Source organism: Kogia breviceps, chromosome 2, assembly GCF_026419965.1.
Source record: "Kogia breviceps isolate mKogBre1 chromosome 2, mKogBre1 haplotype 1, whole genome shotgun sequence".
In the NCBI taxonomy this organism is placed as follows: domain Eukaryota; kingdom Metazoa; phylum Chordata; class Mammalia; order Artiodactyla; family Physeteridae; genus Kogia; species Kogia breviceps.
In genome coordinates, this window is record NC_081311.1 from 18995060 (window position 1) to 19021585 (window position 26526).

A 26526-nucleotide genomic window follows, 5' to 3' on the forward strand; every position below is an offset into this window, starting at 1 on the left:
AAGCATGTGAGGCTGTCACGGGGCATACTAGCTGGGTACCCAAGCAAGCAATCCATTCACCAAAAACATCTCCAGTACGAGCCACATCGCCAAAGTCATCCCTGGGCTCTTAAGTGTACTCACCATGCCCAGTCTGGACCTTTACACAGACTTGTAAAAAATTCACTTGTCAACCCCTCCTCCACACATGCGCGCGTACACACACACACACACACACACACACACACACACTCTCTGCGTGATTCATTTATGCCTCATTTGTTTGTTTACAATAACCAAGATGATACCGGGAAACTGAAGAAAATTTGGAACTGGACCATCCTTACTTGCTCTTATCGTAACACAGACCACATGAACTGAAATTCAAAAGGAGTTACTTCCCTTAAGAGAAGAAATGTGGGCTTGCTCTTTTAAATAGAGATTTAGGAAAACAGCTACTTTATAGTCTTTTTTCCTAGTCATCTGACTTCAACTCTCTACTTCCTTTATGCCCAAATGTGCCACCTTTGTATAACAGGGGAAGGAAGGTAGAGATTGATAAGTCTTACATTTCAGGGAAAAAAAACCTTCAGTCTCTTCCAATGAAATTTTACCTGCCTGACTAACTGCTGGCTGCCATTTGTATGTACTTCGTGCTGTGTTTTCTCCACCTTCATGAAAATATATGAAAGTTCAGCCTCTGTAGAGACATAAAACCATAGGAGTTTTAAAATGAGAAGAACCTAAGGGATCCTCTAAAGATGATTATTCACCCTATTAAAAGAATTAGCCATGGGGTCCCTTAAAAGGACAAGGTCCTTGTGTGCCTTCAGAAGGGAATTTAATTACAAAACTTCACATAGATACGCTCACTTTTCCCGGAATATGCCCACTATATATAGTGAAGTGGACCTACGACATTATTTGGTTTATCTTGTGAGAGCTATAATGCAAAAGGATAAAATACAAAATGAAAGTTCTGTGCTCACCTTACCATTGCAAAAAAATATGATGATTAACTGCTATCAAGCCTGGTCCCACCCCAGGGCCTTCTCATTGCTCCTCCTTCTACCTAGAACACTGTTTTCCCCAGAATACGAATGCCTGAGTCTTCACTTCGTCCAGGTCTCTATTCAAATGTCCTCAAAGAAAGTTTCCCTGGTCATTCCAGCTAAAGCAGTTCCTCCCTTCCCCCTCTCCCTAACGAAGCCTTAATTCCTCTTCATTGGACTTATTGCCACCTGGCTTATTAGAGCTCTTCTTTCATTATCATTTGCCCCTGACTAAAGTATAAGCTCCATGAAGACAGGGATTTTTTTTTTCTGTTTTGTTCACCAGTGATATTTCCAGCATCTAGAACTGTGCCTGGCACACATATACATTAATAAATATTGAATGAGTCGATGAAGGAACAAGCAAGCAAAGGAGTACTTGGACAGGCTCAAGCAGATTCTGGAGAACCTTCCGAATCTTCTCATGCAGCCACACGTCTGTGAGCAACTCAAATGTGACTTTCCTATAATGTGAAGGAACTCTCTTCTTTGACAATTCCCTCCTAGATGGTGGTGGGGACGAAACAAGTTGTGTCATCCCTCTAACCTCTATTCATTTTATTTATCAGATTAACTGATTAACCATCTTCCCTCCCTATTTCCTCAGCTATTCAAAAACATGCCTGCTAGGTGCCAGAAAATATATATGAACAAACAGGGGATGACTAAGTAGTATAGTAAGAGCCAGGATGAGAGCAAGTGTCAAGGAGGGAAATGTGAGCCAATCAGGGGCCATGTTCTTTTTTTTTTTTTTTTTTTTTGTGGTACGCGGGCCTCTCACTGTTGTGGCCTCTCCCGTTGCGGAGCACAGGCTCCGGACGCACAGGGTCAGCGGCCATGGCTCACGGGCCCAGCCGCTCCGCGGCATGTGGGATCTTCCCGGACCGGGGCACGAACCCGTGTCCCCTGCATCGGCAGGCGGACTCTCAACCACTGCGCCACCAGGGGAGCCCAGGGGCCATGTTCTGAAGGATGAATCAGGGTAGCCAGACAAGGATGGAGACATGGGTATTCCAGGAGGAAGAAACAAAAGACACACATGTATTAGAGCAGCAGAAATGATGAAAGGAAAGAAACTAGCTAAAAGATAAGGCAAAGAAGAAGAAGAAGAAGAAGAATAGATGAAATTTGAGTTTCCTGTTTTGGGTGAATGAAAAGTCTTTTGTAAAGGTCCAGCCCCTAACTGCCTATAACCCAAACACAGACTGTTCTGTAATGATCGCTACTCTTCTCGTATGTGTAGCAGCCACCACAGCCCATCCTGGGTGTAGCTGCTGGCAGCCACTATGAAAGGCAGGACAGCTGGCGTCCCAGGCTGTGTGAGGGACCGAAACTGCTGCCTGAGCAGCCAGTTCTGAAAATGGTCAGATAAAGATAAGCCTCACCTGGCTAGACTCTCACAGCCATGAATTTGATGATAACCTTGGTAGAGATCTTCTGCCTGGCTTTATTTTCTGATCCCTGAACAAAGAGAGGCAAGAAATGATACAGAGAGTCATTCAGGTCCTCAAGTCCCCTGCAGCTCACCTTAGGCCTGAACACACCCAGCTCATAGCTTTACATCTGGTTTTATAAAGAAACCCTATAGGCAACTAGAGAAAACCTATCCTATATCAGACATGATACCCAGTGCTCTTGAGGATATTATCTCAAGTAGACCTGATAATAGCCCAATGAGGTCATTATCCTCATTCCCTGTCTTACAGGTGAGCAAACAGAGGCTCTGCAGAGGTACCACAGCTTTCCCAAGGGCACATAATTATTGAGTAAAGAAGCTGAGAGCCTCAAGGCTAACTACGTCTGACATCTAAAGGCCGTGCTTTTCCTGTTTACATCCAGCTGCCTGGACAGCAAGATACTTATCTAAAATCAGAGGTATTTATTTGGTAAGATGAAAAGTCAGGATATGATTTGAGAGAATGGATAAAAGTGCAGCTGTAAGAGAGGACACGACGTTTGTCCTCATGGAGCGCCAGGGCCCCAGTGTCCTACCTGCCACAGCCCAGTGGCCCCTCTCCCCGTGTGCCAATGCCTCATCAGGACTGAGGCCAAGTCCCTGGCCTTGTTCTTCAGTCCAAACATACAGAATCCAATTAACACAGTATCCTAAGGAGTTTTTAATGATGAGGGAAATGGTTTTGAGACAAAATAACTGAAACAAAGAGATACAAAATCTAGACACCATAGGGTTTTTTCTTTAAAAAAAAAATATTTTCTGTTTCTTTCATAGGTCTTAAATATGTGGGAATAAATAAATATGCCTTGATAGATAGAGTAACTGGGAATACATATCTCCTTTTACTGTAAGCAACTAGGTAGTTGGAAAAATATACAAACAATGGTTTCCAAATATTGAACGACAGTCCTTGCAGGGCTATAATCTCTGAAAAAAAGGAAAACAAGATCAGCCCTGTTTTTGCCCTAGCTCTTGACCAGAGGAACTTTATGGACCACAGAAAGGGAGAAGAGTCCCAAGCAGGTGGACAATCTTGATGGATTGAGGGAGGATACAGACAGCTGAATTTGAGTGGGCTGGGACAGCTGGGCTTTGTAGAGGCAAAATTCTAGAGAGGAGAGAGCTAGGCAGAGAGTTTCAGAAAACCCCTCAGAGTCCGCCTCACTTTGCTGCCCAGTATTAAGGTGCGTAGTAATAGGGTGAAACTCCAGAGCCAGGAATATAATGGCCAGGGATTTGTAAGCTGAACACTTTGACAGCTGAAAGGACTGAAAGAAACTTACGTTCTGACCAGCCAGGGCAGTGACTCCTCATTGATCACCACTCAGTAGAGTCCAGAAGGACCATGCCCTAGCAGTGGGGCTACCCAGATCTAGAGTAAAGGCTTCTATGGAATTGCCCTAACTGAAAACAAGCCCTGAAAGAATTAGGCTGTTCCCCAAGCAACATAACTCCCTGCCAGAACAAAGCTTCATTAAAATGACACTCATTAAGGGAAAACAAAACGAAACAACAACAATGTTACTGACTGAATTGTATCCCCCCAAAATTCATATGCTGAAGCCTTAAGCCCTCTCAATGTGACTGTATTTGGAGACAGAGACTTTTAAGAGGTAATTAAGCTCAAATGAGGTCATAAGCCCTAATTCAATATGACTAGAGTTTTCATAAGAAAAGGAAGAGACATCAGGGGAGCATGCACAAAAGGAAAAGCCATGTGACTCAACTGGAGAAAAATCAATCAAATGAAACAGATCCAGAAGTGATGGAAATAGCAGGTAAGATTTTTTAAACATCTATTAGAAACATGCTCAAGAATAAAGAATAACATAAGCATAATAAGTGCAGATATTAAAAACATAAAAAAGAGAACCAAAGGGAACCTCTAGACATGAAAAATATATCAAAAGGGAAAACTGTACTGAATGTAATTGTATCAGAGTTCTACAGAGAAACAGAACCAGTTTGAGATAGATAGATAGGGATTGATTTTAAGGAACTGCCTTGCATAATTATGGAGGCTGGAAAGTCCAAGATCTGCAAGATGCACTAGCAGCCTAGAGACCCAAGGAAGAGTCAATGTTGCAGTTCAAGTTTAAGGCCATCTCCTGTGAGAATTCCTTCTCACAGGAGAGAAGGAGATCAGTCTTTGTTCTATTAAGACTTTCAATTGATTGGATGAGGTTCACCCACATTATGAAGGGCACTCTGCTTTCCTCAAATTCAAGAATTATGTCTTTAATCAAGAAGACATAATCCTAAATGCCTACGTACTAAATAAGAAACCTTCAAATTACACAAAACTTCAAATAACTTAACAAACCAAAAGGAAAAACAGACAAATCTAAAATTATAGTTAGAGATATTAACAGTCCTCTCATTAAAGTAGCAAAAAAATCAGTAAACTGTATAAAAGATTTGAACACTTTGCAACAACTTAACCTGACTATAGACACTACATCCAAGAACAATAAAATACACTTTGTTCCCAAGTGCTCATGGAAATTTCACTGAGATAAGTAATCTTCTGAGCCATAAAATAAATTTCAATAAGTTTAAAAGGACTGAAACATGCAGAGTAGGTTTTCTGACCACATTGAAGTTAAGTTAGTAATAAACAAGAGAAAATATGGAAAATCTTCAATTATTTAGAAATTAAGTAAATGGACTTGTAAATAACCCCTGGGCGAAAGAAGAAATTACCAAGGAAACTAGAAAATATTTTGAACAGGATGAAAAGAAAAACCAATGTATCAAAAAATCTGTGCGATACAGCAAAGCAGTCCTTAGAGGGAAATTTAAAGTTGTATCCAAGAAAAGGAAAACAATCTAAAATAAAAGGTCTAAATTTCCATATTAAAAGCTAGGAAAAAAAACAGAAGTTAAGTCCAAAATAAGTAGAAGAAATGAGATAAAGAACAAAAATTAATGAAAAAGAGCTGACAAAAAAAGAGAAAAATCTATGAAACCAAAAGCCAGTTCTTTGAAAAACTAAAAATGAGGAAAAATAAAAACAGAAAAGAACACCCAAAAAATGTTAACATTTCTTTTTCTTGGACATTTAGACTATAGTTGTTTAATTTTATTCTTTATATTTTATATTTTCTAAATATTTTTAATGAGCACAAGATATAGTCATAATCAGAAAATCAAAACCTTATTTTAAAATTACCACTTCTGTGTTTATTTCAGAAGAATTTCAGTGCCTTGCTCTCCAAGGGAAAGACAGAACTGTCTTCCCTAAAGTCTGTTGATCAGGTAAAGTAACTCAGAGAGGGAACACCTCCTACCCAGGTTTGCCACTTAAGGAAAGAGATCCCCACTGTACTCCAGATGGCTCCAGTCCTGGAATGAATACACCTGCTTCTTCTCACTACACTACACTATACCCTTTCAGCTCCTGGAGAGCCCAATACACAATTAGTCCTTGTAACCCACCAGCACTTCAAAGTAGAACTGACCTCCTTCTCTGCCTGTCCCTCTCCTTCTCTTACTCTCTAAGTCAAGTCTGAATTCTTCCTCACCTAGACAGGCCTCTCCCCACCTTCCACTCATCCTATCCCACTGCAAGTCAGATCCACTGTTCTCTACCTCTGCCTCAGAACAGCTGTGACCTCCGCTTGAGAGGAAGCTGTCCCACTGTATTCTGCAATGCATCTTCATCAGTACTGAATGTGATACCAGACCCAATTCCCATTTGGCAACTTGTGTCTATTTCCAGCTGGTCAGAATCTTGAGAAAAGGAGAGGCCTAGCCTAACCTCCTTTCCAATATATTATTGGATTCATAATCTGCTCCACCAAGATCACATAAGTTATTCCTGATTAAACTTTACATGTGTGACAAATGAAGCTAATTTATTACACAACCTCTAGAAAAACAGGGTTTCATCTAGACACTGTAATGCTAAAGACATAAAGGCAGAGTATTATAGTTGGTAAATTTGTTTCTCACAGGGGCATGGGTTAACAAGTCTAAAACTACTTGTATACTAGGATTGAACAATAAATAAATACATTGAACATAATGAGAACCATGTTTTTCACTATGAGAAAAGAAGATAAACCACAAGTGGGGGTGGGGGGGTCCTAAAATGAACCCTGCTGGATTTGAGTCAGAGATATCAGTAGAAACTCATGATTTATTCAAACACGTATACAAATGAACACAGAAATAAATGTGGATATGGAAGAGCAAGTGTGTGTCTGTGTGTATGTGTATGCTGTATATATCATTTCCTAGCTTTGTCCACTCAGAAAGCCTAGAATCAATGACATCCCAGTGGCAATGAGCACAGCTAATACCCAGATCTTGGTTTCTAAATACCATTTCTCAATAAAGGGCCTGAAGCATCTCACAGTTCTATAAGGTAAGAAACTGCTTTAAAAAAAAAAAGACATCATAAGCCAGTTACAGAAAGACAAATACTGCACAATTCCACTTACACGAGGTATGTAAAATAGTCAAATTTCATAGAATCAAAAAGTGAAATGGTAGTTGCCAGGAGCTGGGGGAGGAGGAAACGGGGAGGTACTAGTCATTGGGCAAAATGTTTCAGTCAAGCAAGATGAATCAGTTCTAGAGAACTGCTGGACAACATTGTACCCATAGTTAACAATCGTGTACTACAGAAAAATTCCAATGTATACAAACATAAGGAGGGGCTTCCCTGGTGGTGCAGTGGTTGAGAGTCTGTCTGCCGATGCAGGGGACACGGGTTCGTGCCCCAGTCCGAGAGGATCCCACATGCCGCAGAGCGGCTGGGCCCATGAGCCATGGCCACTGAGCCTGCGCGTCCGGAGCCTGTGCTCCGCAAAAGGAGAGGCCACAACAGTGAGAGGCCCTCATACCACAAAAAAAAAAAAAAAAAAAAACCATAAGGAATGAGAAATAGAAAAAAACTATTAGAACACTACAGTCATAGTTGCTGCAGACAATATCCTTTAATGAGTGTTAAAATTAATTGGTGAAATTTTAAGGAGAAACAGGATATTTGCATAGCCTCAAAGTATGTCTCCTAAAATATTTGTTAACTACTGTGGAAATCTTAATACATCCACAAATTCTTTGACACTTCTCCCTTTAGAAGGTGGAGTTTACTTTCCCTCACCTTGAGTGACAGCTGGACTCAGTGGCTCACTTCTAACGGACAAAGTATGGAAAGGGAAAAATATCAATTTTACAGTGTAGAAACCTGGCAGACACTACCTTCATGAAGTGATCAAAGTTACTAACACCAGCGTCTTGTCATACTGACATCATGTAACCCACAATCTAATGTAATGAGTTATTTCTGAGGTATCCTTCCCCAATATCTATAACCTTAGTCTAATTATGAGAAAATAGCAGGCAAAACCAAATTGAGAAACACTCTACAAAACACCTCACCAGCATTCATCCAAAGTATCAAGGTCATGAAAGACAAGGAAAACCAAAAAAAAAACTGTCAAAGGCTGGAGGAGACTAGAAAGATATGACAAATAAATGTAAGGTGGTATCTTGGATTGGATCCAGGAACAGGGGGGGAAAAAAAGGATACTTGTGGAAAAACTTGGGGGATATGAAAAAATGTCTACAATATAGTTAACAGTATTGTGCCAACAATAATTTTTTAGTTGTAAAAAACGTACCATGGTTATATAACATGTTAACATTAGAGGAAACTGAGGGGAAAATATGTGAGATCTCTCTGTACTATCTTCACAATTCTTATAAATCTAGAATTACTGCAGAAGGAAAAAAGGGGAAAAATATGGCTTCAATCAGCAAATCCAAAAGTTCAACTTTGAAAGAGTAATAAAACGGATAAACTCCTAGGACAACTGACCAATAAAAGAGAAAATGCAATGAAAAATGAAACAAATTAAAAGATCTCTACATTGAACACTACAACACATTATGAAATAGGTAAAGAAAACTCAAATAAATGGAGGGCTATATCATGTTGGTGAACTGGAAGAGCCAATGTCGAAAAGAAGTCAAATTCCAAATTGATCTACCAGTTGTGAGTAATCTCACTCAAAATTCCAGCAGGTTTTCCTTTGGAAATTGACAAGTGATTCTAAATCTATATGGAATGTGCAAAGAAAAAATTCTTCAAGAATAACAACAAAGGACTTATATTACCTGAAGTCAAACCTTCGGTAATTAAGACAGTGTGGTGGTATTGGCATAAGAACAGACAAACTGACCAAAGACACAGAAGACAGTCTAGGGACATAAACACACAAAGATGCAGTCATCTGGGCTATAACAAAAGTGAATACGCAGTGCAGTAGGAAAGGCTACTCTTTAAAATTACAGGCGCTAATTCAATTGGATATCCATATGGGGAAACATGACCCCTACCACACACCACTCACAAACATCAGTTTCAGATAAACAGTTGGCCTAAATGCTGAAGGGAAAAACATAAGATTTTTATAAGAAAACACAGAGAATATTTTATTACATTAGACTAGACAAAGATGTCTTAACCAGTATCACAAAAAGCACTAGCCAGGGGACTTCCCTGGTGGTCCAGTGGTTAAGAATCTGTCTTGCAATGCAGGGGATGCTGGTTTGATCCCTGGTCAGGGAACTAAGATCCCACATGCCGTGGGGCAACTAGGACCACGTGCCACAACTAATGAGCCTGCAGGCCACAACTAGAGAGAAGCCTGTGCACTGCAACAAAGAGCCCACATGCCACAACAAAAGATCCTGTGTGCCACAACTAAGTCCAGATGCAGCCAAAAAATAAATAAATATTTTAAAATATATTTTTTAAAAAGGCATTAGCCATAAAGGAAAAGATGGATAAATTACGCTACATTGCAACTGAGAACTTTTCATCAAAAGACATCGTTAAGAGATTTTTTTAAAGCCACAGATATATGTATTTGCAATACACTTATCTAACAAAAGACTCATCCAAAATATATAAAGAAATCCTGTAATCATTAAGGAAAAGACAGCCCAATAAAATAGGCCAAAGACTTGAACAGGTGCTTCACAAAAGAGAATATCTAAATTAGCTAATGCAGATGAAAAGGTGATTGGTTTCAGTTAGTCATCAGGGAAAAGCAAGATTAAAAAGCTACAGATATGTCCATGCCCCCCACCAGCATGGTTACAATGAAAAAGGTAAACCATGCCAAGTGTGGGAAAGGATGTAAATCAACTGAGACTCTTATACACTGCTGCTGGTTAAGAGGACAAATTAGTACAACTATGTTGAACAACCATTTAGCAGTAGCTGCTAAAATTGAACATATGCATTCTTACAACCCAGCAACTTTACTCCCAAGAACATACCCAGCAGATACAGGTACATATGTTCACCTAAACACATGTACAAGAATGTTCATCGTACCACAATAATACCCGAAAATTCAAATAACCAGGATGCCCATCAAGAGTAAGATGAGTATTCATAAAAATACAATTGCATGATGCTGAACCAAATAAATCAGAAACACACAAAAGTATAATTTGAAGTTCAAAAACAGGTAAAACTGATCTAAGGCATTGTAAGTCAGGGTTGTGGGTAATCTGTATCAGGAGGGCAGGTGGCATCCAAGGTGCTGATAGTATTCTGTGTTTTGATCTGGAGCTGATTGAACAGGTATGTTCAGTTTGTGAATATTCATCACGTGATACATTTATGATTTGTGTACCTTTCTAAGTGTATGTTATACGCATTAATAAGTTTACTGGGGGACAAAAAGTTATATACATGCCCCTAAAAGGCATGTGTATAGGTTACCAAGAGAGATATGAGCACCAGCCAACACACACTCTACTGATCAAATGGCGTCCAAGAGGCTGTGGATGGGGTCAGCCAGTGGAAACAAAACTGGGAGGAAATAAAGATCCCCAATCAGCCAGGATGTAAGTCTCTGGTTAGTACAGCTCCTTTTGGCGAGCAGTCCTTGACTCAGTCGTCCCACCTTTCCCATTTGTCTCTCTCCTTTACCATCTCTAGTTCTTCTGCACAAGAATAGGGTTGGAGAGAGACAGCTCACATTGGACTCACTCCATCCTGAGCCGTGTTTCCTAACCACCTCCCAAGTCAGGATGCCAAAGTCTAACAAGCAGCTTTCAGGGGGGAATGCAGTGCCAGGAAGACCAATTCTAAAGACCAGAGAAAACAGAGGCAGGCCACCAATGTGTCCGCCAAAGCCCTTCATGGGATAAACAAATGTGAAGACATTGGGAAAACATGTTCTTTCTGTCAGTAAGAAATTTGAGGCCCTCTCCTTCACCCTGCTATCAATCAAAGTACCGTGGTGATTTCATCTCAGAATAAATATACGCTCTAATGACACTTGGGTCTTGCCTCTGGACTATAAAGTCAAGCTTTAAGAACAATGTGATGCAGGAGGCTTGGGGATTAATTAGGATTATCTAAATTCATCCTTAGATCACCAACTAAGCTCTGATTTAATGCCAAGTTCTTTCAAATGGGGGAACGCTCAGAACCATGTGACTGGCCTGTAGAAAACTGGAGTTGACCCTCTGTGACTCCCTTAGAACATCTGTCTTTAAAGTGTCCCCTCCATTGTCTGGCCTCCTGTGGCATTTCATGAGTCAGAATGTCCAAGGAACGGAGATACTTCAATATGCTGGTGACCATTTTGAATCCTCACTTGGCACTTATTGATGTAGCTTCCTGGTCATGGTCACTCTGGGTATTTTTCCAGACCATGCTCAGGATCAACTTCCCTGCAATGCCCTTCCAATCACCCTTTCCCCCACCCTGTCCCTCCCCATGGCACCTGTGCCCCCTAGACACAGTTCTCTCACCGCAAGGCTCACACGATGGCATAATTCCTTCAGTGGCTTTCTCCCCTACTGGACTTTGACCTTTACAAGGGTGGGGACAATAACTTACACATCACGTTATCCACAGCTCCCTGCACAGTACTTAGTATCTTTATTGCACCTTCTGATAACACATGTAATACAAGGCAATATTAAATTCACATCTCAGAGAAATACAGAGTGTAGGCAATGAAGCTTCCCCCAGAATCTTTCTGTCACAAGATAACCACTGCCAGTTTGGTGCATATTTTGTCAACAATTTGTGTATCAGAAGCTATAAATTATTAATAATTATAGTTTTTCCTGAAGATGAAACCATTGCCTACATGCTGTTTCGCAAATTGCTTTTACCACTAAGTAGCATAAGACAGGAGCACACTTCCCTCGTGAAGCACATGGCTCTGCCTTATTCATTTTAACAGTTGCACAGTACTCCATCTTTGGGAGGTCCTATAGTTTACTTACCTACTCCTCTACAGAAGAACTTCTGCATTATATCCATTTTCCTTGTTATACAAACAATGCCACTGTAAACTTTTTTGTGCATATCTCTTTGTGCCCACAAGGGAGTATTTTTCTGGGTTACATTCTAGAAGTTGAAAGGCTGGGTCCTTACAGCTGTCCTTTCCCTCTGCAGAGAACTGGTGCAGTGTCCGGAGCAAACGGTGCCCCACAAATGATTGTTGGCTGACCAAACAATAGGAGTCAATAAAAGAAATGGTCTTAAGAATACAATTTCTGTTCCACTGCTAAAGCAGCTTTTGGAAACTGGCCCCTTGTATTGTATGTGGTCCCTTAAAATACAAGGATACACATGACAAACTCCTCCCCGCTAGGCTAAAGGCAAGGTCTTATTTGAATTTGTTCAATTCAGCAAATATCTTGAGCCTACCCTAAGCTAGAAGCAGGGGATAGAATTACCAGCTGTAATTTCTGGTAAAAATGTGATGACTCCTGCTGAAATACTAAGCATCGTTTACTAGCTAATTTCCCTTTATGCCTCGTTTGCTAGGAAGTTCAACACTCAGTGCTGATAAGGCCTCTCTCTGGCCTCAGATTTCTGCTACATGCAGTTGCCCTCCTTAGTTTTCATTGCATTGCTTTCTTACATTTTTTTAACCCATATTTCTATAGTTCTATTGTATATGCAACTGAATTCAAATTCATATCAAGGGTAATAACAATAACTAATTATAAAGAATTTACATGTGTCATTTCATTTAATCCTTAATTTTTCAAAGTTGTCATGAAGGTAGGACAGGGATTATCACTGTCATCTCAGATTTTCAGTAAACTGAGGATCAGGAAGATTAAGTGACTCACCCAAGACAACGTAGCCAGGAGAACACAGCTTTGAGAATCTAATCGGGGTCTCATAATTTTGTAACTGAAAAAAAAAAAAAAAAGAAAAATGAACTTACACACCGAGTCAATATGAACACGCTTTACAGTTAAGTCCACTCACCTTCTCTCACCCAGGCACCCACCTTCTCTAAATAAACGAATAAGAAGTTCTTGGGGGCTTCCCTGGTGGCGCAGTGGTTGAGCGTCCGCCTGCCGATGCAGGGGACACGGGTTCGCGCCCCAGTCCGGGAAGATCCCACGTGCCGCGGAGCGGCTGGGCCCGTGAGCCATGGCTGCTGAGTCTGCGTGTCCGGAGCCTGTGCCCCGCAGTGGGAGAGGCTACAACAGTGAGAGGCCCGCGTACCGCAAAAAAACAAAAAGAAGTCCTTGGGGGAGAGGAAAGGGAGGCAAAAGGCTGCCTCCGCCTGTACCAAGCCTAACAGAGCCCTGCACCGTCACACGCGTCTGGGTCTCCAACCGTGATTTCTCACTTTGCACCATCACACAGCTATTTCTGCCTCTTATGACTCCACCTAATTATTCCAGAATCTTCCAGAAATGTTAACTCACATGGCAGAAGGAGTGAAGAGGCAGGTTGGGGGAGGGGGTTGTATAGGGAGAAGGATCGGGGGTGGGAAGGGGAGAGAGAGAGTAAAAGAAAATGTGACCGTTGGGTAGAGTCAGCCAGTGAAAGATCCTTTCCAATGTCCAAACAAAACCCTTCCTTTTCTTCTTTGCTTTGCTATTTTGATGGCTGGGAGGAGTATGCTTTTTACACTGTGGCAATACAAATAGAACTAGGAGCTACATTTCACAATTTATGTAGCGGTTTCAGATCATTTTGAAAATCTATTGGAGTTGCAGCAGTGAAAATTTTTTTCCTCCCGGGAGAGTTTTTAGGAGGCATGGACCTGCCACCCTCCCAGCATCATGTACTAATGACCCGTATCGTGGCCACTTCACAGGCTGGTTTCTATGAATTTCCCCTACCAGCCTCTCTGAATACTTGACTCAGGGCTTTTCCCTGCTCATCTCTGGTATCACTCTCCTCTTTCCTTGGAGCTTGCTTACCCGACTCTCCATTGACTTTTGAAACCTGTGGATCACTCTCTAGATGAGACTTCAGATGTGTTGTCTTCATCTGCTCCCTAGCTGATGACAAGCCCTGGTACCACGGTGGTGCCTTGTGACCACTGCCTGCTGCCGCAGCTCTGTAGACTCTAGTATCCGATGGTGATGGTTAATGGTATGTGTCAGGGTCTCGCCTCTCGCCTCTCTCTCTCATCCACTTGAAGGGGTTTCAGACACCTGTTATTCAAAGTCCAAGCTGCCAGAACAACTGTTTGGCCCTTTTGTGAATCCTGCCTTGCAGCTGAAGTGGTACTGTTCTTTAGGCAAGGGACATTCAGAGGCAAGAAAAACTTGTTCTAGCAAACGGTGAAATTTCAAAAATGTATCTTTCTGGGACAGATCTGTGTTCCAAGCACAGTCTTACACATCACCTGCCTTCTCAACAGCTCCACGTGGCTGACAAAGCAGCTTCAGCTCCACAAGTGCAGAACCAAACTGGCCTTCTTCCCCACCTCCAACCGTCTCCAGGTTCCCCATCTCAGAAACGGCATTTCTGTGTGTTCAAAGAAGAAATGCTCGAGTCATTCTGACACCTCCTTCTCCCTCAATCATGAATTTCACCTGCTGGATATTCCTCCAATATATTCTTTACCCTCCAACCTCACTACCCTTTCAAACCACCATGATCTCACGACTCAGCTGTAATGGCCTCCTGGCCGGTCTTCCCCCCTCCTCACTCTTGACTCTCTTCAATTAGCTTCAACATTAGAACATGCTTTTAAAAGCACAAACCATTGCATAAACACTCCCATGGCTTCCTACTGCTTTTAGAATTAAGTACACAGATCTGGCTTTGGCTTACAGAGGCCTGCATAGGTCTGACCCCTGCAAACTCTCCCATAACATATTGGCCTTCTTTTGTTTGCTCAAATGCACTGTGTTTCCTGCCCCAGAGCCTTTGCACATGTTGCTTGTTGATATCTGCATGGAATGCTTGGCCCCTATTCAGTGTCACTCAGCCAACTCCTCATCATCCCTCAGGTCTCAGCTTAAATGGCACCTTCTCAAGGAAGCTTTCCTGACCCTCTGTAAAGAGCTCTCACAGCATCTTGTATTTTTTCATAGTATTTATGAAAACATAATCATTTTTTAAGTAATTTATTAAATGCCTATCTCCCCCTCCCTCACCCCAATTCCCAAACTGTAAGCTCAGTGAGGGCAGAGACTATACCAGATGATATCCTACTTTCTATGTACGCAACTGTGAACAAGATAGATGCAAAGATAAACAGTAAAGGTCCTTGGGAGGACAGATGGGAAATAAAGAGGGAGAATCGGTGGGAAGGGCAGTTGGTTCCTTCTTGAACAAACTTCTCCTTTATGTTTAGAATACAGGAAAAATAGTTTCCTAGATGACTTGAAGGAAAGTTGTTTTTGAAGAAGTATGTGCATTTGCGTACATATAAATATCAATATATATTTTTTCTTCCTCATTACTTTAATAAGGAAATCCAAAAAATCCAAGCTTAGGCTTACACATAAAACTTGACAAAAATGGAACCATTTGAAGGAAAGGCATCAATTAAAAATCAAGACCGTGTTCTGAAAACTCAACTCACTATGGCAAACCACCAATTTCCTGGATTCCAAATAACAGGAATAAGCAAAGAACTGAAGAAATCCCTGGTGTCTATTTCACTTTTTGTGTGATAATCTTCTTTTAATAACCTTTTTTTTTTCCCTCTTCCAAAAACTGCACAGGTCCTTTGGGGACACTAAATATTTTCCAAATCTTTGGTGACATCAGTGTAGTTCTAGAATTCATTGCTGTGGGACAGCATCGAATCTGTCAACTGAAAATAAATGTCCAAACAGCTGCCAGATTGGAAAGTCTGTGCAGCAGCCTTCACACCAGTCCAATGTTACCTGGGCTCAGGGCTGCTGAGGGTAATGAGACCACATGACAAACATCCAAACACATCCATTCCACAACCAGCAACCCCGCCACAGCTGTCACCCTGAGAGATCGAACACTTCTAATATACAGCGGCTATCCAAGCTACTTTTGCAACTATATTTACATACATATCCTAAAAGTAGTACATGGCTACTTTTACCTGTTGAGGTTCAAAGAATGAGGCCTTGGGGAAGTGTCTAAAAAACATTTGGGGTCAAGCCTGGTGCCTAACGGGAAGGTCAAGCAGAGTAACATAATGTTTTCGTTTTCACAATACCTCCTACATATTATCAAGGACATAGAAAGTCTCTTATCTCACTTGGCTTTTCTACAGGTACTGCCCAAAGAGGACTCCTTTTCTGCATGCATTTCTCAAAAAATTGTCTTGAGCTGTAGCAGCATCTAAGAAAACTGCCCTTACTATTCCATGGAAGTATGGACCACCTGCATTCGAATCATGGGATCGAGGGAGCTTGTGAAAATGCAGATTTCACAGTCCCATTCTGAATCTGAGGAAATTAAAATGAATCCATTGATGAAGAATAACAAGGGAGGCCAGCAAGTCTTCTGACAGGACCTAAAGAATAAGAGGCACTGAGGTGGGAGAAAGAGGATGCAGAGTGCTTGAGACAGGGGAAACCAACACAGGAAGACTCTACATGGGGGTGTGCTTCAGAGACTGGAAGGGGCGTGTAATGGAAGGTGGGTGAGAAGGAAACCAGACAGGATGGGGCAGAAGGGGCGGGCTGGGAATGGCGAGTCATTGAAGAATCTTAAGCAATCGAGTTCCGTGGGTGGTTTGTGTTTTGTAAAGACGGCTCTGATGCTGAGTGGAGAAGACATTTGGAGGGGCAAGAGACAAACTCAGAAGACCATGCAGATCTGGATGAGGCTAGTAAAAGTGGAAATAGAGAAATGTACAAGTCTCAGGGATGAGGTGGAATTGACACACACTCATGGACTGAAGGTCAGGGTAAGGGGGAGAAAATTTGGGACAACAGCCAATTTTGCAGCTTCTACAAGGGGGGAGCAGTGCCTTTTGCTCAGATGGGCAAGGCTGGGCATCAAGACGTCCCCTTGGACCTGTTCAATGTGTTGAGTTTTACCTGTAAGGTGGAGATAATTCCACCAGCCTGAATGGCTTTTGTAATGATTGGAGATAATACATGCAAAGTTCTTCAAGAAACATCAGGAGCTCAATTAATAAAAAATATTTTATTTTTTTAAATTAAGCCTCAGAATATTTGTTGGTACACTGGACACATTTAGGCTATATTTCTTCTTTTTTCTTCCTAAAAGCACCATTATCTTGAAGCTAAACTGAATGCCTGCCACACAAATCCAACCTCAGAGATCTCGCAGAGATTTTCTCTGCCTTCACCTAACTCCAATGTCCAATACCTGACACCATACACTTGATTCACTTTGTTCTACTTTGTTGACAGGAAACATCAGAACCGTTAGAATTATGTTCCCAAGGACGTGTGTGCGGACGCAGCTCGTCAACTGTCAATCTCACATGCCAATGGCTTCTCGCCCCTCTTTGGTCTCACCTCTGTACTTCAAGCCTACGAGTCTTCTCCAGGTTTCCCAGTACAGAGCCAACCATCACAATTTCACCACCCCTGAGACTTAAAGACGTTGCAGAGAAAATTAATCTCACCCTTCAATGGGGAGCAAAGGAGACCCTTGCCCCTGGCAATGAGACAAAGTAGGTGCTCACTGGGAAATCCCTGAAGTCCATTTTAAATGCCTTAATGTGATCAAGAATACAGCCCTGTTCATACCAGGAGAATTCAGATGGGCTCTGAGCAATTAAGCAATTCCAAAATTGTTTGCTGGAAGAACAAGAAGAGTCACTGGGGAAGCAAGCGAAATATCACCTGATTCCTGACACTGGGTGACAGTTCAGCTTCTGTGCCTTTCATCAGATTTCGGGAAAGTAGGCTTGACATCAGAAGCCTTTGGCTGCCAGAAGAGGAGGAAAGTGAAGATCGTAGCTGAAGGGACAAGTAAAGCCAGAAAAAGAAACCATTCGATAACTCCAAAGCACCTAGAAAATGAACTCTCAAGAGCCAGAGAGCTCAATCCAAAGGACGGAGCAGTCCTCACCAAGGGACCAAGCCATTACCATCCAGCCATAACAACTGGATGCAGGTGGGGAGGTGGCAAAGGGCAAGAGTAGGCTGGCAGAGGTGCTGCTAAAGAGGCTGCCAGCCCCTCCCCATCCATCCTGATGGAGTGGACTTCCCAGCTCTCCAGGTACATTGCCTGCATGCTGGCCTCTCTAATCAGGGAGAAGGCAATGGCCAGGCTCAACAAACATTCAGCATCACTGGGACTGGTACAAATGTCATTCTACAGCTGTAGTCACTGGTCAAAGGAATGTGAGACAATCCCATTGTCTTCTCCCCCAAAACTTCTGCCATAGGGCATTTAACCCAGGCCCTGGCATCATGCTAAACAGAAGAGTGTCAATCCCATTTATTAAATTATCTTCCAGCCCTAAGCCATTCAAACAGTCGATAACCTTGATTATCCCCTGTCAGGACTGCATCTGTGGAAGGAAATCAACACCCAGCAGAGTAACAGTAGAAATAAGCCTTTCCAGCCTTCTCTTTGGTACGGCTATTACCAAAGGAGCGTGACTCGTGTCTTGTCAATTGAAGTTTGAAGAGGCAGGGGTTGAGGAGTTTTTATTTTGCATTTTAATTTTTGAGACACAGCAGGATGTAATCAGCTTATGAGTTAAACAGAGACATCTGTCTAGTTCTACTTGAGACCTCCCAGTTTGCTGTACTTAGACCAGAGTCCTTTTTAATAATACAATAGGATAAAGATTCGGAAATATGCATAAACACCAAAAGATGGAGAGTGGAGCCACCCCCTTTCCATTACCCTACCCCCACTTCCCCTCAATCACTGATTCCCTGCCTCCCAAGTGTACAGGCCCCGCTCTCTCTCCAACAGGTGAGAACTGACAGCCTGTCTACAGCCAAACTACATCTAAAGGTCATGGCACTTGGAGGGACAAGAAGGGGAGCTTCCTGAAAAAGGAGGGAAAAAGTCCTTCAAGATTGGGGTCTTCCCTGTACTGCCCTGGTTATGGATTCCCAATACTGCTGCCACTATTGGACACCAAGGGCCTGGAAAAAGCATTCAATTGGTCATTCAATGGGTATTTATTGATCACCTACTTTGTGCCAGGCCCTTTGTTAGATGCTCAGGAGATAAAACATGATAGATATGCAAGTGACATGCAAGTGGGGATAGAGAACAAAAATAAACCAGCTCTATTTTTAGTTTTTTAAGGAACTTCCATACTGTTCTCCATAGTGGTTGTATCAATTTACAATCCCACCAACAGTGCAGGAGGGTTCCTTTTTCACAGAGAAAAACAAATACTGTATGCTAACACATATATATGGAATCTAAGGGAAAAAAATGTCATGAAGAGATTAGTGGTAGGATGGGAATAAAACACAGACCTACTAGAGCATGGACTTGAGGATATGGGGAGGGGGAAGGGTAAGCTGTGATGATGTGAGAGAGTGGCAGGGACATATACACACTACCAAATGTAAATTAGATAGTTAGTGGGAAGCTGCCGCATAACACAGGGAGATCACCTCTGTGCTTTGTGACCACCTAGAGGGGTGGGATAGGGAGGGTGGGAGGGAGGGTGACGCAAGAGGGAAGAGATATGGGAACATATGTATATGTATAACTGATTCACTTTGTTGTAAAGGAGAAACTAACACACTATTGTAAAACAGTTATACTCAAATAAAGATGTTAAAAAAAAAAAAAAAGAAGGTACCGATGGACCTAGTGGCAGGGCAGGAATAAAGACGTAGACATAGAGAATGGATTTGAGGACAAGGAGGGGGAGGGGGAAACTGGGGCAAAGTGATAGTAGCATCGACATATATACACTACCGAATACAAAATAGTTAGCTAGTGGGAAACAGCAGCGTAGCACAGGGAGATCAGCTCGGTGCTTTGTGACCACCTAGAGGGGTGGGATAGGGAGGGTGGGTGGGAGGGAGGCTGGAGAGGGAGGGGATATGGGGATATATGTATGCATATGGCTGATGCACTTTGTTGTACAACAGAAACTAACACAGTATTGTGAAGCAATTATACTCCAATGAAGATCTATTTTAAAAAAAACAGCACACAAATGAGCAAGGTTAGATGGAGAAAAGGTTAAGGACTATGGGGGAGACAGAGTGATGGAAGAGAGGGTCACTGGGGGCTGGGGGCTTGCTACAGTAGCCAGGGAGGGCCTCTCTGAGCACATGACACCTGGGACAAAACCCGGAGGCTATGAAGAAGGCAGGTTTCAGCAAAGGGAGCAGAAAATGTATCACTGGCATCAGCAGGCATAGCAATGGAGCCATCCCCAGCCATGCAAGGTGAAAAGAGACAACAGACAGATGTAAGGAATTATGCACAAGGCAGTTCTGCCTCATCCACATGCATGACACTGTGTGCACATGCACATGCATATCTGCATATAAGATGTCCCATGTTCCTTCCACGGCTGGAGCGCCCATCTGACTTTATTTAGCAAGCCCAAGGCAGATCCAGAGCATGTAAATAAATGGCCAGATGAATATATCAACCCAGTTCAGAGGCCACGGAAAACCATCCTGCACTAACAAGGGGCTTCCTGCTCTTCTTCACTCTGAGGGTAGCATCACCTGCCCCTCCTCCTGTTTTATTAGGGAAACCTATTGGGCACGCACGGAGAGCAAGGCACCTTTCCCTCCAAAGGGTCTGGAGCAGAGACAGAGCTCCCTCACATTTTACAGTGAGCTTGGGGCTGGATTTATGCTGGGTCATTGTGCCCCATTACGGTTGCCATGGTTACACCAAGCCCCTGTTACCTGGACTTTTGATGTGCTGGTCGCAGAGGCAATAGCTGCTTTGCTTCTTCTGTAATTTGCCAGGAAAGTGGCAGAGAGGCTCGAGGTAGAAATGCTGGATAGGACCCCAGGGTTTAGAGAGACTGCAGGTGGACAGGACACACCCCCTTCCAATGAAAAAGCAAGGCTCTTCCCTAAATCCACTAGCCTGTGAACGCCAGCAGGGCAGGGACCCCGACTGATAAATCTTAGTCTCCCCCAGCACCTAAAACGAGACCTGGCGCATAACAAACTCTCAGTAAGTGTGACTGATTCATTTTGTGGCAAGGGAAATTTTCGTAAAAGAATTCAAACGAAGAGTCCACCTCGGGCACTACCTTCTTTAGAAGTCAAGGGGTAATGAAGAGGTTACAAGGAAAATTATGTGCCTCTCACTGCAAACTGCAGATCACAGAGAGTGAAATTTCTCCAGATAAGGGAAAGGCTCTGAATATGTGGGAAGGGAGGCAAGTCAGTGTCAGCCTTCCGAAAAGCAGACAACAAGACAGTGTTCGATGAGCAGAGGTTTATTTAGGGAAAATGCCTGTAAAGGATAAAAGGGGAGGAAGCAGGAGGGGAGAGAAGAGCCTTCAGACCATGATGCAGGCCTAAGCCCCAGGAGAGGAGGGGAAGGGGAGGGAAAATTAGACTTCAGGGCAGCTCCGGGAAAGCCTTGGCCAGGCTGATGGAAAGGCTCCGAGAAAAGGTTGTCTGTTAGAAGAGTCCCACGCTGAGGAGGAATGGCCATCTCTAGTGACCCTGCGGCACTCAGTCAGGGGTTGGGTGGACCCAGGGGAAATGTGGTCTCAGCACGAATATGGCGGGGAATCCAAAGGCAGGCAGCTGAGGCTGTTCAGCAGCTGTGCTCCCCGCGCGCCAGCAAGGAGATCTGAGCAGGGCACCTCCATGACCCCCCAGAGTGGGGGAATATTTGGGGTGGGAAGGGGAGTCTGGAACATGGCTGGAGGTGTGGGGAATATCTTCAGGCCACAAAGGCAGGATGAGGAGGGGGCTGGGAGGCTGTGCCTGTCCTGGCTGCTTGCCTACCAGTGTGTGCTTTGCCCTTCCTGCTGAAACCCAGAAACACCCTAGACTCCCTTGCAGCCGGAAGCGGCCACGTGACCCAATGCCGGCCGGTGAGATGGAAGCATGGAAGCAGAAACCTGCTGGATGTTGATAAAAAAGGGACCGGCTTAACTGGCAACATGACTGATGCTCTCCTCTCTCCTCCTTCCTCCGGAATACGGACCTGAGGCCTGCAGGGGAAGCAGTCCTCTCGCTACCATGAGATAAGCCTGAGGATGAAAGCCGTGTGCGAGAGATGGCAGAGCACAAAGACAGAGGAAGCCAGGGAAACCTCCACCAAGGTGGAGCTGCTGCCCGTGGGAAGCCCACCTCCAGAATCCTTGGTAGAAGAGAAAAATAAACTCCCATGGGATTAAACCCTGCGAGTCCAGCTAGCACTCCATGCAGCCAAGCCCAAGTCCTAAAATAATCCGGAGGAGATTCAGACAGAGAGTGAGCAGTGCAGCTCCTTGTCTTTGGACAAAAGACATTCGGTAAAATGCCCTCCCCGAGGCCTCTGGATAGCCTTGGCAGGGTCAGAGAGGGGTTGCTGGAGGGAGGTGGGCATGATGGAGTTGCTCCGTGTTTAAAGCGTGCATAGGGCAAGAGAAGAGGCTGTCCAAAAGAAGCAGTCACCTGCACTATAAATGAACGACTCCCGAACACCGCCCTCAAGTAGTTTGCAATCTAAGTGAGGGGGGAAAAAGCACAGAAATTCTACCTTAATCTAAATATTAACCTTTACATTCTGTGGTTTCGTCCGCAGGCCACTCTTGCCCCCATGCCCAGCACTCATGACAGACATCAGTAACAGTCTCAGGACTTTCCCCTTTGGGCCTAGGGAAGGCCTGGCATCCTCCCTGCCCTCAGGCAGTCCCTACCACTCAGGTGAGGTTGGCCCTTGAAATGAGACCTATTCACCTAGCTGGATGTCATCTGCAAACCTGAAGATTTTAGGCCACGGAAAAGAAAGTTGCAATATGCTTTCTCCTCTTATCTCAACAGACTTAAGTAAGACAATTTTCCCCTAGGGATCCCCAGAATATGATTTGCCTTTCAGATACCAGTGAACATGAAACAGGCACCCAAACCCACCCATCTCTTTGCGGCTAATGTTAGAAAGTGATCCAAGTGATCCAGTCCTTCCTCTGGTCACCAGAGGGGGAACTGCTGCTTCTGAAGCTCTGGGAGGAGGACTAGACCAGGGCAATTACCGTGACAAACACTGTACATTCGCAGTGATGGAAAAGATTTCCAGGCCACACTTCACTTGTCACAATATCAATCTCAGAATGTTAGCAAAGACGTTCACTTACCATCACTGCTCCGTGGGTCAAGCACTGGAAATCGGATCAGTTCTGTGTTCTATGAAGGCATGGCTCCTGATCCAGAAAGTTAATTAAGGCCTCCAAAGGAAACAGAGAATTCCGGTCTTTAAAAAATGAAACCAACTGCCCTCCCCTCCCCTCGCATTCCCAGGAAACTCACCTGGAATCAATTTTCTCATCTAAGTGCAAGTTCCACACCCTTTTCCAATTGCCACAACAAAAAGTTCCCCATGGACTTTTTCAGTTGTTTCTTGAATCTGGAGAGAAAAAAAAATTTGATTAATAATAATGTAATTACATTTCCAATTCAATGAACATTATCACTGGATGGGGCCACCTCAGAGCTTCAAAGATGAAGTCCATCTGATAGTGAAGAGTTTAGTAAAGGGGTGTCACTGGTGATGAGGGGAGGCTTTACGAGAATCACAGTCACCATCTGGTTATATGATTGGAGTCCTACCCTTTTGCAGACTTTCTCTTTTTTTCTTTTTTTTGGGGGGGAAGGGGGGCAGAGCAAACAGAAAACGGAGTATTTATTTGGGAAACAATAGTTTCAAAATTATCCCGAAACCAGAATCTATGGGCCAGGATACACCCCGTAAGCAAATGAGTGAGGTCTTCATTAATTGCTCACTTATTAAATAAAACTTAATTAACTGACTGTGTAGTGTTTTCCCACATTTCCATGATAAGAATCACTTGGAGTGCTAGAGATTAATTCCATTAACTAATGCATGGGGCCTGGGATGGGCCAGTAATTTGGAAATTTTAATTTTACAAATACTTCCAGGTGATTTTAATGATCAAGGAAATTTGGGAAACACTGATGAAACGTGCTTTTCTGCTTTCTTTGCATATTTTAAGTCTTGAACACCTGGTCCCAGAATGACCCAGTGAAAAGTCTTATCCAGTCCAGCTCTAGGAAAGGAAAGTAAGTCTTCTGAACATTTGGTTTGTTGATTCCTAGAAGACACTGCTTCTCATTTCCATTTCCGGCCCAGCTCTTCTAGATCAGGTTTTTCCTTGAGTTGAGGCATAGCAATCCAGTCATTTTTAAAGACTGGTTTCTTATTAAAGGATTATCACATTTAATTAAATAACCTTTTCTTGCTTTTGTCTTGTTCCCTTTTCCCCTGAAACTTCTGTTAAGAAGTTAAGGTGCTTTAAAATATAGACTCGATATTCTGGCCTTTCCACCTTAAATCTCATACTGACGACCCCCTGTACCAGCCTGGATCTCACTGTTTTCTTTAACGGGTCCCACTCCCTTTGGCGTCCCGGTCAAGATTATATCTCCTTCTTCCAAGTTCATTATCTTCGAAACGTAGTTGATGGTATAGGGGGATGGAAAAAAATCATGAAGGTTATTTCACTCGCCTGCCTGAGTTAGCCATTGACCTTGAGCCAGAGCTTCGGGCTTTGAGGGTCAGGAATCTTCTCTTTGGGCACCAACACTCTGACGGGGCAGGAGGCCGTGGAGCTCTTGACCTGAGTCCCAGGCAGCCCCTTCTTCTTGCACTCTTCCTGCATGTCCCTGGCGGTCACGTCCAAGCACAGAGCGTAGCCGGCCACGCAGTCCATGGCCGCGGCCTCCCGGCCGGCGCAGAAGCACTTGCGCATCACCACGCCCAGCTCGAGCTCGCGGTGCAGGCTGTACGCGTAGCGGGGCACGAGGACCGGCAAGCGCAGGCAGTGCGGCCTCCAGGGAAGAGCTCCGGCTGGCGCGCTCTGCGGGGCGCTCTGCACCTCCCCGCCAGGGGCCGCGCGGCTCCAGCCCGCGCACACGATGGTCATCCCCCACCCTCAGGGGCTGGACGGCGGCCTGGCGGCAGCCACCCTCCTGCCCGTGGCCCCCGGAGTCACGTGCACAATGCCTGGCCGGCCATCGGACGCCTACAGCTCCCCAGAGAGGACCGACTACCTCGGAGCGCTGTCCCCGACTCTGACTCTGCCCTCGGTGCCTGGGAGTCGCGGTGCGACTCCCCTTGGGAGCCGCCATCTGGTGGCTCCCTCAGCCTGGGAACGAAGCCTGGTCCCCGGAGAGAGGCGGAGGCTCCGGTGCAGCTCTGCAGCCGACGCTGACTCTCAGGTGGCCCCCAGCAACCCCACACCGGGGCTGCAGACTTTTTCTGAGAAGAAACCCACGTGAGAGAGTGGCATGGACTACCAAGTGTCAAACAGAGAGCTAGTGGGAAGCAGCCGCATAGCTCAGGGAGATCAGCTTGGTGCTTTGTGACCACCTTGAGGGGTGGGATAGGGAGGGTGGGAGGGAGACGCCAAAGGGAGCAGATATGGGGATATACGTATGCGTATGGCTGATTCACTTTGTTATAAAGCAGAAACTACCACACCATCGTAAAGCAATTATACTCCAGTAAAGATATTAAAAAAAAAAAAACACCAAACTTACCTCTCTTAAGCTGAACAGATGAAATTAGGAAAAGAGAGGCAAACAGAAGCTGGTCCCATAGAAAATGTGCCTAAGAGAAGGTGGTCCACAAGGCAGGCTGCAGTGCTGTGCTCTGCTCTCCCTGCGCCAACTCCCACCGCTCCTGCCAGCACCCACACGGCTAAAATACCACCAGCAAGCCCAGAAAGCCTCACTTCCGGCTTGACCGCCCAGCTCCCTCATCAGGACTTAAATATCCTAGCCATTTGCCCCACCTGCTTAGTTCAGGTAGTAACTACGCATCATTGACTTACCTCCTTCACAACCTCCACTAGGCTGTGTCACCTGTGCTGCTATCTAGCGGGAACTCCTGTGTGTTAACCTGGCAAAGCAACAGCCCATGACTCAATCAAACACTAATCTAGGTGAAAGCATCTGTAGATATGATTAAAGTCCGTAATCAATTGACTTTAAGTAAGGGAGATTATCCCAGATGATCTGGATGGATCTAGTCAATTAGTTCAGACACCTTGAGGGCGGAGGTTTCCCAGAAGCAGAAGGAATTCCCCCTGTGGAAGCAGGTTCAGGCCAGCCTGCCCTCCCTGACCACCCACCTATGGATTTCAAACTCACCTAGCCAGACCCACACCTATGCGAGCCCCTTGCAATAAATCTCCATACATATCTCCTACTGCCTCTGTTTATTTGGTTGAACCCTGACTGATACATATGACACATCTAATTAAGAATGTTTTCTTTCAACCCACTCACCTTCCTTTACTAAAAGAAGTGTATTTTGTGCACAAAATGTATGTGCCTATCATAAGTAGAAAACCAGTGCCACCTGCCATCATGGAAGGAAACCATAAAGATAAATACAATAAAAACAAAAGCAATGCCATGGAATTCCAGCTGGATGCTATTGCCTGCCAAAGGCTCCGAGCGTGAGGCCCATCCTGCTAGTGTTAGAAAGAAAATGAGAGAGTGGTGATTTGGTGCTGGGATGTGTCTACATCAAGGACAAAGTCTTGGGGAGATGCTGATCAGATGGACCGATAGAGAACAGGGGACAGAATACACTTCTCACCATGTGCTCTCTGGAATTTAATGCTACAGCCGTGTATATCCCATCTGAATCCTCTCCTGTGCAACCAGAAGCTCCCATCCAAC

At 44.0% G+C, this 26526-nt stretch overlaps 1 protein-coding gene across 1 annotated transcript in view; it reads right to left on the reverse strand.

Annotated features, from left to right (window-relative positions):
• LOC131750508 (oxaloacetate tautomerase FAHD1, mitochondrial-like) overlaps positions 1–24761 on the reverse strand; it is a 114713-nt gene extending 89952 nt beyond the window's left edge. Inside the window, exons 1-4 of the mRNA XM_059052978.2 lie at positions 24345–24761; positions 23128–23224; positions 22956–23045; positions 12616–12679 (exon numbers count right to left, since the gene is read on the reverse strand). Of these exons, the coding sequence (XP_058908961.1) occupies positions 24354–24761 (408 nt within the window). The 3' untranslated portion in view covers positions 12616–12679; positions 22956–23045; positions 23128–23224; positions 24345–24353. The remainder of the gene's footprint in view (positions 1–12615; positions 12680–22955; positions 23046–23127; positions 23225–24344) is intronic.
• Between the last annotated feature and the right edge of the window lie 1765 nt (positions 24762–26526).